The following is a 13,083-nucleotide window of genomic DNA, read 5'->3' as shown; positions in this document are numbered from 1 at the left end:
GATCTAACAATAATACTATCAACTAAACTAAGCCTTCAGATGAACTGCCTTCATACTTATCAAGATAAATATTTCAACCTGTATATGATACAACATCTCTTTCAGTGTAAACTGGAAGTAAGTTGTGGGTTGCTTTTCCTCTGAACTCTTTTCCTCTGAACTCTCATCCCAGTGGTAAATTATGAGCCAAACAAAAAACAATGCCTGTATGTGTTGCCGTTGTTAAAAAATTACCTCTGCTTGTCCCTCCACCCCATGGTGTTCATCTGCCAGGAACAATGGCAGCCATTGTTTTTCTAATCTCTTCTGGGTGCATTGCTGAACTTCTAGCAGAACCGTTGCCGAAAGCTGATCACGAAGGCTTTGTCTCCTTCCTCCACCTGAATGCATTAGCTAAGCAATCCAAATACAATAACACATGACATAACTTTTGTGTATACCAAAAGTCCTTTATCTCTCTACATCCTTGATTTAGCAAAGCATGAGCTTAACTGTAAGCAAGGCACTTAATGCATGCTTACCCAAGGCTCATATGTACTTTTCATAAAAGGGAACAGATTACATTTGTCCCTACCTATAATAGGATACAGACTCTGGCAAATAATACCCCAGCTTGACCAAGTAAATTGCCTAAGTATCAAGATATATCAGAGTACCACAGCTCAGACTTGCTGTCTGTGGCTTTAGTGACATACTAAAATAGAAAGCTGGAACAAGTCACTGTGCCTGAAAGTAATTTTTTACACTTTTTCTGAGCTGTCTTGTGCATGCTCTGGCTGTGGTCTCAGGTCATAGTTTAAGAGAGATGTTCTGTAAGAGGTAGGGAGGAAAAAGCCTGAACAGGAAGGAAGGGACCTATACAATCAGAATAGAACCAGATTTCTGGCTAAAAATATAGTTAAGATTTGAGGAGACAGCTTGGGAATAAGCTGGAGCAAACCCACTTGTGGATTTTTATCTCTGTTACAGTCACAGTGATTGTTCTTTATGTATGATTCTGTAACTGCTACCTTTTCTTGTTGTTCTCTGGTAGCTGGGCTGTTGGGTCCAAAGAAGTACTTGTTGTTTAAGTACTTGGTTTTAATGTCTTTAGATTTTTCATCACTTTTTTCTTTATCTGTGTGGAGCATCTTTCTGAACTCTTCAATATCTAGCCAGCACATGAGATCCATGCTACAAACAAATTTAAATAGAATATTATTTCAATATTGAGTTAATTTCATCAACATTCTAGGGCATTATTAGTTTAACCACAAGCCACCAAAGTATTCAAGCCCAAAATACCAGGTCAGATTGGGCTGAAATTTTATGTCACTTTTTCTCACTTGCTGAACAGGCAGAGCAAACTTACATCTTAGAGATCTCGCTTAAGGTACCTCTGGGGGTACCCTGAAAGGAGAAACCTCCTCAATACACCACTGCTAAAGCCAGCAGGGTCTGTGAACCAAAACCATAGTGCAGAGCTCACAGAGAGAATGAATGATGAAACAGATGAGAATTTGAATCAGTACTGAGGTTGCAAGCCACTGAGAAATGCGTTGACACTTCCTGCTCTGCCTCCTTGTTATATTGCCTGAGAAAGGAGCTGGGATGACAGCTGGGAACATCAGCGCAAGAAATCACCCCCTTCCTGCTGCATGTGAAGTGCTAGAGTTTAAATCAGTCTGCAGCTAAGCAGATAAAAACAATTAATGGCAAAATTTGTTTCTAGGGCTTTTTTTGGGCTGCCTTCTCATAAATTACCAATTCTACTACTTATTTCATTAGTCATAGTCAGTGACAAATCATTTCAATGATGCAATTCTCAATCTATATATTGTTCATAATATTTCAGTGTACACTATAAATTTAAGTTTGTTTTCATAGAATCATAGAATTGTTTTAGACCACTCATCAACAACAGAATAAATTACATCCACAATTTCGGTTTATTTGACTGTTTTCTGACAGTATGTTATTAGCTGAAGTTCCATGAACATTTTAGTGAGTATATTCACTGTATTTGCAGCAGGAAATATGAAGCATTGAAATCAGTCAAGTCTGTTTCAGTTTTCCATTTGGTTAATAACTGGCTTTTTCAAAACATTAATCTATGACTAAAACGTTCAAAAGCATCTGACTGATTTAAGAACAGATGTTCTCCTTTCAAAAGTCTTTTGAGACCCTTACAGAACCCTAAGTCCTACAGAGACTGAAATTCTTTCATTTGCTAGTTCATCACAACATGACTAAGTTCACCCAAATGCAAGTGATCCAAATTAGTGTGGTTTATGGAGTAACTCCTTGGCATCTACCTACGACAACTGACCAAATATATGCATCTTTTTAAAAAGTAAAATATATAAACTTCAAGTGTGTTAGATAAACCACTTAGTGGTGGCTTATCCTGTCATACTGCATCAGGAGCATATCCATAGTCAAGTAGCCTGGCGAGAGTAATGAGTGGTAATTCACCAACCCAAAGTAGCACAAATTGTCCTGCAGTTGTGTGAATATATCTTATATATTTAACGAAATATTAATTAATGGAGTTTTGTTTAGTTTCTTACCAGATATTGTGTGCAGGTACTCAGCAGCCTGTCCTTCCCCGAAACTTGGATCACTTACACGGGGACATTATCAGAACCATAAGTTTTGATGAAAAGGCAAATGACGTGTTTGTTGTTTTTTTCTGAAATTTTCCAGACTGCATTAGTTCTAGAATCCCTTCAGCTTATAGTACCATTAAGCACCTTTATTGTAGTGTGCCAGCTGGACTCCAGAGTAACTAGTCTGGACCAGTGCTAAAACACTTTGGTTAGACTTTTTCAAATGTTTGTCTTCATTGTAAAGGTTTACAAAAAAAGATTTAAAAAAAACACCTCCATAAATTAAAAATTTCTCTGTGCCTGGCTCTACCATGTAAGATAGGACTTGTGTGTGATTAACAAAGAAGCAAGAAATACCAGGGGCAATTCAGCATATCTGTCCATGACCTGTTACCTGCTGATTCCTACCAAGTTAGAAAGGAACTCAAGACTAGTGGTCTCTTAACTGCAATGTGTGAAGGGGATGTGCAAGACCATTTGTTGAGAGGCAGGAATAAAATATTAAAATTTTAGTAGCAAATGTATATAATGTATTACATTTTTTAAATCTTTATTATATTATACATATAATATTTAATGTTTATTATATATTATTATTATATATAATGTTTTGATATATTCTATTTAATACATTAAAATAATATATAGTATTAATAAATATTATATTTTATTTTTTTCTTTTGTATAGATACATATATATACTAGGGTTCCATGCTCAAAAAGTTTGGAGATCACTTCTCTAGACAACTAACTCAGAAATATGCAGCTATACCATAGGAATTTCCATCTGAACTCATTATCTGCCATCCTTTTGTAGTCAATAATCTTAGGAATGATCCATCCAAATTAGTTTTAGATGTCACCTTCAGAATTAGGAATATTGTGTCCAGAGTGTGTATTTCTCTCTCTGACTACAAAGGGAGCCTATGTGATGATAAGCAGAAGTGATGACATTGAGTCTTGGCCAGAGGAGTTTTGTGCCAGATGCCCCTTTCTGGGCACTTCTGAAAAAGATGACCAATATCCAATGTAAAACTATAGCAGTGCTTGACTAGAAGCAACAGCCAATATGCAAAGCATCAACTCATGGGAAGCCAAATTAAAGGAAGGAAGTGACAATTTTAAGACAAAAGAAAAAGTGTCACCTTCTGTTTAGAACTTTTAAAACAAACAGGTTCAATTTTTCAAAGACCCTGCCTAAGATCGTATCTGCTACAAGCTAGTACTTAAATCTGTTCAGCAAACACAAAACTGTGGTTGCTGTCACACTGTGAGAATAACATGACTGTTTCCTATTTGTACATTTTTATAATAACCAGCTTTAATTTTTAAAATGTACTGAATTGAATCTGTACTAAAAAAGAGAAAATTTTACTCATTATAGGCTAATTGTTCTACTCGGGTTTGCCACAAATCAAAGCAGAAACTGAAAACAGAACTGTAATATAAATATGTTTTGACAGGAGAATTTTTACCCCAAACATGTTAAGATAATTCAGTTATCTGAACAATATTTCTGTGTGTTTCATAAATATGCAAAAACATCTTTTAAAAAACTAAAATCTGTCAACATTTAGATTGCCAAGATCATTAGCAAATATTTCTTTTGAACTTAGAAACAGGTAAAATAATAATAGTGAAGAAACCTACCTAGCAGAATGCTTATTAAGAAAAGCCCGGAACTGTTCTAACTTCTTTTTGTCATGGATCAGGTCAGATAGATTAGGACCTGCCAATTCTTTGGGAGCTGGATGGAAGTTCTGATCTTCTACAAGTGCCCCCGTGTCAGCAACCGGACCCTGAGGGAAGAAATTATTTTGCTTGCATAACTGTTTTTTTACCTCTGTATTTTTCTCAGTCTAATAATCCTTGCATTAGATAATCTATCTGTAAAACAGCTTTCTAATCACTGAGAAAATAAATTCATTTAAGGCTCCAGCTCCTAGTAAGCTTTACTTTTATGTTTGTTTTAAACATATCACTGTCTGCAGGTTCCATAATCAAATAATCCAATAAATACCTGTAATTCACTTGAAATGGAGGTATTTACTCAAGAATAAGGGCCCAAAATACATTCCACAGACTTTAGGTCTGATGTTGATGGAACTAACAGAAGACCTGTGTATCTAATTAGCACAATGGCTGTCAATCAGTCCCCAAAATGAATGGTAGAAATCAGACTATTTGCTTCTCCAAAATAGCATCTGCTCAGCCTTTCATTGCTGATACTCAGAGTGTGAACCCTCTCTGACAAAGAAAGGGTTTGTTTTTGTTAGTAGGTACTTGTCTTACCTCATCCTTCTTGGAACTACTCACTTGATGCAAAGCCTGGAGCTCTCTAAAGTACACGGAGTCCAGCTGTTGAGTTTCTTCCACCAACTCCACCTAATAAAAATAATATCTTGTATCACCCCTACAGTACACATTATAGAAAGATGTAGAACTACATGGGCACTTTGCCAGTGACAGTGGACATAAAAGAATACATTTCCAGTAATGAGACTGATGTTTAGAAGAGACAAGAAGTCACATTTTCATGACAAACAATTCTATCAAAAGCTCTGGTAAAACAAGATATTCCCATCTTTGTAGGATCAGATGCAGATTTCTGCAGAATACTACTAAATAACCTAACTATAAAATTAAGTCAATAACTTTGATTCAAAAAATTTCTAAATTCTAATGTGTACATAATATATCATATATATATTGTGCATATATTATATTGTGTATATTGGGTCAGACATACCTGATTGCCTGTGACAGCAAATTGTATGTCAAACTGCCACAGAGAAGCAGAAAAACAGTTCTTAGAACTAGGACTCTCAATGGGAAATATCAAGAAGACAGAGTGCCACAGATTTGGAGAAACAGAAATTTAAGGTGAGAAAGATGTTAAAATATCTAAACAATAAAGACGAAAGCTTTCTGACTTTCAGTCTTGTCCTCTTTCTTAAATTATTAACTGTGTGTGATTTGAATGCATGAAGTTGGTATTTTTTAACTTAATTAGAAGTTGTATGCAACTACGGCAGTTATTCATGTTATGTACAATCTGTAACTGTGAAAGAGATATTTGTTGACCCTCCTGGGTGACTAAACCATTTGAATACAGATTTTAGGATATTTAGCAAAATCAAGCTAATGCCTTACACTGATCTGCATGCCCATTACAAAGATTAGAAAGCTGTGATTATCTTATACAAGTGTTTATGTTAAGAGAGAGAAAAGAATGTTTAGATTGATATTTATGATATTTTCATCTAAATATGAATACCACACTAATCACTGTGTTACCTGAATGTCCTCAAGCTCAATTTAACTTTATTCCATTGTTATAAAGTGCTTTGGGCTATCCCTTCTCTTAAAAGAAAATACAGTTTAAAATTAAATACTGAAATAATAGAACATTTTTCATGAAGTTTAAAGAGAAAGTAGATAGAGGCAGAACAAGAGTCAACGGTAAAAAGAAACTCTCCTGATTTCATCTTTCATTTAAAGAAAAACACAGATATAGATATATTGAACGTGTCCCAAATAAACAATTTTGGACTCACCTAATTCTTGATAAAATATCTTGTTTCATTATGGGCCAAATATGTCCTGCTATAGAGTAGAACAAAGGGGAAGACTAGAGCCAGGGACTGAACAAAATACAAAGCAGACGTTGTCTTTGTGCTTGGGAAGGAGTGTGCCTAACTATCAGCCTGCACCTAGTACAAAGAGACTCTAGTGCCTCCTAGAACAGGTCATTTTATGTCTGTGTATTGTAACTCTTCACAAACACTTGTATTCTGCAGTCAAAAGGATTTAGTTGGTTTTTTCATGCTCGGATTAATATCTTTGTGTTATTAGAGCACTGGGAAGTCTGCACATAACTTCTCTTGCAAAGTAACGCATCCTCCAAACTGAAAGGGCAATAGATTATCCTGTGCTTAATTCAAGGAGATATAAACTGGCATACATATTAACTGCAAAGTATATTTCTTCAATTCTTACTTTTCACTAGAAGCAGTGAAAACAGACAGCTCAAAAGCAGACTCCTTTTAATGCAAAAACGGTGTATAAGAGCTGTGCTGATCACTCAGTGAGGACCAGCAATAGACACTAGACAGCTCTATTAGAGCACAGAAAATACACAGTTGCAAAAGACTAAAACTAGTCTGATAGAAAGGACATAAAATTTCAGATTCATGAAAAGTATCAGTCAATTCCAAGGTGCACTGCAGGTTATAAAGAATTATAGCTGAAATAGTTTAGAAAAAATAATTTATCTGAAAGGTTAGAAAAGACGTGGAAAAGTAAAGAAAATATTTTACAGATGTGTTTGGATTACTGTATTTCATTTCACTAAGACTCTCAAAGTTTCAAAGTTTCTAAAGGATATTATGTTATCACAGGATGAGAGGGAAAGTCCCCTCGTGAATTAATTACAAGGTAGAAAATCAAAACCAAAGAAATAAATAACTTTCATTATGGGGTGGGGTTCCTGTTGGAGTCTCACAGGGACCTGCACTGAGGTTGTTTTTTAAACATTCCGAAACTATCTGAAAAAGGAGGTGAGTGAAGAGGCAACAAAGTTTGCAAAATTATTCCACAGAGCAAAAAATTAAATTGACTGTGAAAAGCTGCAGGATAGCAGGACACTTTAGCATCTGCGTGATAAAAGGCCAGCTGAATTCAACGATAATAAACATTAAGTCATTTCAGTGAGCTCCAAATTAGGGCTTTCCATTAGTAATTATTACTTGGGAAGAAAATCTTGGAATCATTGCAGATGTCTATTAGCTCACATTTTGCACATCCACTCAAAGTTCACCAGGAGTCAAAAGGCAATTAGAACGATAAGGACCAATTACGAACGGACAAAAGTACAACAGAAAACATGGTTCTGCCACTGGATGATCCTCAGTGCATGCAGACCCTGAGTATTGCTTGCATCTCATCAAAAGAATATAAAGTAATACATACAGATGGGGCAGTAAGTGCAACAAAGGTATGGAACACCTTCTGTAGGAGGAGAGGTCAAAGTGTCTAGGATTCTTAAGTTGCAAAGGGATCTAACTGAAGTGGAATATAACAGAAACTTGTAAAAGCACAACAATATTGAGAATAGGACAAGATAGCAATTGTTTACTTGTTCCTTATGACATACAGAACTAGGGCACCAGGTGAAATTATCAGGAAGGGGTTTGCAAACAAATCAAGATATGCATTTTCTTCTCATGGCTTGACTAAACCATGAAACCCACTTCTATAGTGAAGCTGAAGATACATCACTCAAGATACATTTTACAGAAACCCATGGGGGAAAAATAACCTCATCAAAGACATCTCTGTTCTATGGAATTCTTCATTTGCAAAGTGCTAAATATGGTTCTATGTTTCTTTCCTGTTCTTATACTCCATTCTTTAATACTGGTCACCACCTAACAGGCTTAGAAGACCATTCTCAACTTTGATTTTAGGATCTATTCATCTAGTTGTTCTTACATGCATGCATGATATAGAACCAAAAATACACTGTACTATAAAATGTCTGCAAAGGATTTCAAAATATTTTGCAGGGGGGCAATGTGGGCATGTTATTACACGCTGACAAGCGATGATATTTCCTATAAATTGGACATGCTTCATCTAAGGTCATAGTGAAGAAAAACAGGAGAAAGAACTAACTTCCAGCCAAAGAACTAACTTCCTGCCCTCTAACTCCTGATTCCCCTCTGTAAGTTCCTCCTTCCATATCCAAGAGAGAGATGCTAAAAACTGAAATCAGGATGATGGAATCTAGAGTATCCTCAGTTAGAAGGGACCTACAAGGATAATTGAGTCCAACTCCTGATACTGCACAGGATATAGCCCCCAGAGGCACACCACGTGCCCCAGATCATTGTCCAAGCACTTCTTGAACTCTGTCAGGCTTGGTGCTTGGCCTGGGGAGCCTGCTCTGGTGCCCAGCCACCCTCTGGGTGAAGGAATTTTTCCTAATATCCTACCTAAACCTCCTCTGACACAACTTCAGGCCATTCCCTTGGGGTCTGTCACTGGGCACCACAGAGAAGAGATTGGTGCCTCTAGACCACCTCAATCTCTTCCTCTCCAGGCTGACTAAGTGACCTCAGGACTCGTAGTCTTCCCCTGAAGGCCCTTCACCATCTTCATAGCCCTCCTCTGGACACTTTCCAATAGCTTTATATCTTTCTTGTATTGTGCCACTCAGAAGGAGTTTGACGTACAGCTAGCAACTTGTAGGTAAGCTTACAAAGAACAGAGAGCCATAGCACCCGCCATTGTCATCACCATTTCTTGTTGTTATTTGTCAAAGGTACAGCCAGGATTGCAGCCATCCCCTCTGACCTCCACAAGCATGCTCAATTCAAGCTTTCGGAACATTTTGGGATTAGAACTGAGTACACCTCTGTGTCACTTTTTTAGAGCAGCAATCTAAATAAGTGTTTGGGGCAAATACAGTGGAATCACCACATCACTTTTCCTCTATGCTAGCAGTATCCACACTTAAATTCTGAACACCAGAAATACCTACTGTCACTGCACTGACATTCTAAAAAATCACCTTACTATGTGCTCATCATTAAAAATATAGAGTGCTTTTGGGAAATCCATCATAAAAAAATTACTTCTGATCAATGGTACAATTGCAGAAACATGAAACTTCCTGAGATCAGAGTTTTACCACAGCAAAATGTGCTCCTCCCCAGTTCACAGGCCAAGGAGTCTACGAAGCCCACACCTTTCAGATGAGAAGTCTACTCTCTACAAGAAGCTCAGCAGATTTCCACATATCAGGATGGAAAGAAGTAAATCATCTTTAATACTTCTACCTTCCTGAGTATAAATACAACAGGTTTGCATATGAACGCTCTTTTGATTTTCTTCCCTGAAACAAGAATTTTTCATGGTGCCGTCCAGATATTACCTTTCTGTAAGTGTATTCATCTGCTTCCACCATCTTCATCCATGGTTCCAGCAGAATAGCGAGGATATGTTCTTCTGCTATGTCAAAAAGATCCTCAAAAGCTGGGTGAATTTTGTCATAAATCATGTTTTTCTTATTCTGATTAAGTCCAATGTCCATACTGGCAGATGGAGCAATGTAATTTGCATAAAGGAACTACAATAAAACAGAAGAAAACTGTATCTTAGTCATCATCCATTTCAATGGCCACAGACCCTTGAAGGAGAGAATTAATGCATATTTGTCCCTCACTGCCCTGCTATATGTTCAGAATTAGTATTAGTCCAAAACTCAGTTATTGGCATAATGAATCTCCCTTCCCTTTTTACTCTTACTCGTTAAAATGGTTAATGCAATTTTCACTTGGATAGATTTGGCTGATACTTAGATTCAGATAATCACTGTAATAATTATTACAGCAACTGCACTCTTCATGAAGTCCCACTGTTGTTTTGAAGAGTATGTGCTGGGCCAATTAGTGAAGGCATCTTACTTCTTCAAAGAGATGTAATTTGTAAATCTGAGGTTAAAACTAACGAAAAATTATACTATTTCATTCTGTGTGGAGGTTCACTTATTTAGCTTTTTGACAATGGTGAGACTCTTATCATAGTATGGGCTCCATGCAGAAGACATCACTGCACAGCTAAGGTCTAAGCCCTTACCAAAACAAGAATCACAGCATGCTTCATATCTGAAGCACAGAGTTTGCCATTCAACATGCACAAGATGCAGCAAACTGAACCTGCAGGATATTTCCTTCTCACATACAGCTCATCCTTAAAGCACAGAGTAATGTTATGTATTTCCATTTTATTTTTTCATACAGTCCCCTATGTAAAACTCTTGTTTTCTAAATGTTCTGTAAATTATGCTATGAAAAGGATTATTGAAAACTCAGAGTAAAACACTTGTTTTCCAGGAATATCTCAGAAGAAGATATTCCAAAGTAGCTTTCTAAAACTTCAAGATGTTGACTTCAGCTAGGAACTCAAGTAAAAAAAGATGCTGCTAAAATATATTTCATATTCTTATAAATATTTTGTCTTCTTCATATTGTGGAAGTCTGACTATATTTTAAACATACAGTCAGGGACCAGATTAGTAGCACAAATCAGAATTTCTCTCTAAGATAGCATTCACAAGTCCATTTTCACTATTTATTATCACAGGTTTGACAATGAAGAATTCAGGATTCTGATAATTCTTATTTTCCCTAAGTTGCTAAAATCCATCTGTAACTAGTAGATGTACAAAGCAATAGAAGAGAAGAAAATAATACATTTACTCTGTGTTCAGGCAGTAATAAAACACTGGTGTTCTTAGATTTCAAGTACAAAGGAATAATGTTTGAGTACATTAATTAACTATGTTTCTGTTTGTTTTAAATTAAATGCTTATTTATTAGACTCTCTCTTTCAAACAGCAATAGATATATCCCCATTATTTTGGACCTTTACAATTTGAAACAAACCCTTTAGATTCTCCTGGTATTCGGTCACTGAGGAATACAGGGCTGTGATGGCTGACATCCATCCCCCAGTTAGCTCTTGTTATGATTACTGTATATATTGTGCAGGCAGGATTCTACACTCTTTCCACATGTCTATATTTTCCCTCCAAACAAAAATGGTTTGTGCCTACTGTGCCTACTATTATCAGTGCAATAATGATATGCAGGTGCAAGGTGTAAGAGGAATAGAACATCCATAGGGAGAGTCTTACCTGAAAACAAGACTGTATTTATCCTAAATTAAACCCTTCTAAATCCCTAAGTACATATTTACATAAGTAAATCCCTAAGTACATTTAAATTTAACAGCTTTAAATAGATTTCAAAAGTTGAATGATACTTTGAAGAGCCCTAACACTAGGAAAGTTTCAGCTAAATCATGTTTACTCTGATCCAAAACATTTAATATATAAAATTAGCCAAATTAGAAGGGATAAGTCCAATGATATCAAGATGTGGTATCTTTAAAAATAGCCTTTTTAAAAAGGGGTTAACCATTTCAATTGTCACTAGACCTACGTTATTCCACCTGTTATGACTTACCACACAAGGGATCTGTAAAATAATAAAAAGCTTCAAAAAGAGGTCCTCAGTATTTCAGCACAAATTGACCTGGTTCCTTAAATGAGTGATCATTTGAGCACAGTTTTAAGAATAAAATAAAAACAAACACACCACTAGTTTCTTGGCTGGAATTCCCTTTCCCAATGATCTTGTATGAAATAGGTTAACCTGAGTATATTTGCTACTCTTCTTTAGAGTTGGCAAAAAATATCAGCCTACCAAGTTAGCAATTGCCCAGACCAAGAAATGTTGACCAAAAACTATTGACAATCTGCTCACATGAATGCTGTTGTAATATATTGCCACATTAGGGACTGCTTTTGTAGGCTGCTCTACCTGCAGAGATGCCCCCAGTTCTTTTTCATTTCACATGCAAAACCAGAACATAGTAAAGACAGACATTTTTCTCCAGAGCCAATAGTTAGGGCAGGCAATACACATGAAGGAAAAATTTAGAAGTGGTTAAGCTAGCTAGAGGAATGTACTCATCCAAACTCAAAGAACCAGACCCTCAGTGGTGTAATCATTATGGCCTCTTCATTTGAAGGATGCATATTTACATTGTCAGAGGGTTTGGCATCTTTTTACTTGAATTCTCATAAGAATCCACTGCAATGGGATTGGACCCATTTGACCAAGTAAGTGAATACGTCTGCATTTGCAGATAGGAGAGAAATGAGAAGTAGCTTTCATCCCTGTGTCCCTTGCACAGAGTTGAGGTGCCTCTCTAGATCTGCACAGATTTGATTGCAAGGACTGCAGGAAAAAAACTGAGGAGAGTTCTAGACATGTCAAAAAGAGGAAAAGTGTCTGTTCATAGCCTTCAACACAGGGCAATGCAGTTTGCAAGACACATTTTATAAAAAGTAATGATCATAGCCTCGTTTTATTCCCATGTCATGGAATTCCTGAGGTTTTCTCATTCTCATGGAATATTGAAACTGTTATATTGGTCAATATCCTAGGGGATTGACAGGAAAAATTACATTAAATGAACTTATAGGTAAACAAATTCATACAAAAATCTGATGCATATGACATCAGTGCATATCAAGCTTTGTTGATCCATTGTTTTGTTCCTATTGAAAAACACAATAATTTTTCTAGCTGCCAGCTATAAATTCTCCTATAAATGTAAATATGTGATGAATCCAAACCTTATCTGGAAATTTGGTCAGTTTGCATAATAGAATTACTTAAAATTGCACAAACCTGATTATACAAAATGGTTACAAAATTCAGATTAAGACTTTGGCCTCATTTATGACTTTCCAAATCAGGGATTGTATAGGCCTTGGGGTCTGGTGTGAATTCATCCCCAGTTGAGAAGGCTTTGATAAGCAATTTCAGAATGACTGAAGTGAAGCAAGAAATGCGAGAAAGATTTAAGTCCAAGTGCTTTGTACTGCTGCCCAAAGGAATGAATATTGCTCTGATCTAAA

The 13,083-nt window shown here is 36.3% G+C and overlaps 1 protein-coding gene across 1 annotated transcript in view; it reads right to left on the bottom strand.

Annotated features, from left to right (window-relative positions):
• The window catches only part of RGS22 (regulator of G protein signaling 22), a 57,509-nt gene that overhangs the window by 16,911 nt on the left and 27,515 nt on the right, over positions 1 to 13,083 (bottom strand). Inside the window, 5 exon segments of the mRNA XM_023920721.2 lie at positions 235 to 393; positions 1,011 to 1,173; positions 4,239 to 4,387; positions 4,881 to 4,973; positions 9,526 to 9,720. Of these exon segments, the coding sequence (XP_023776489.2) occupies positions 235 to 393; positions 1,011 to 1,173; positions 4,239 to 4,387; positions 4,881 to 4,973; positions 9,526 to 9,720 (759 nt within the window).

This window comes from Cyanistes caeruleus, chromosome 1 (assembly GCF_971803275.1).
Source record: "Cyanistes caeruleus chromosome 1, bCyaCae1.hap1.1, whole genome shotgun sequence".
Taxonomy (NCBI): domain Eukaryota; kingdom Metazoa; phylum Chordata; class Aves; order Passeriformes; family Paridae; genus Cyanistes; species Cyanistes caeruleus.
Note: the sequence above shows the minus strand (reverse complement) of the source record. Positions and strands in the feature narration are given on the sequence as shown.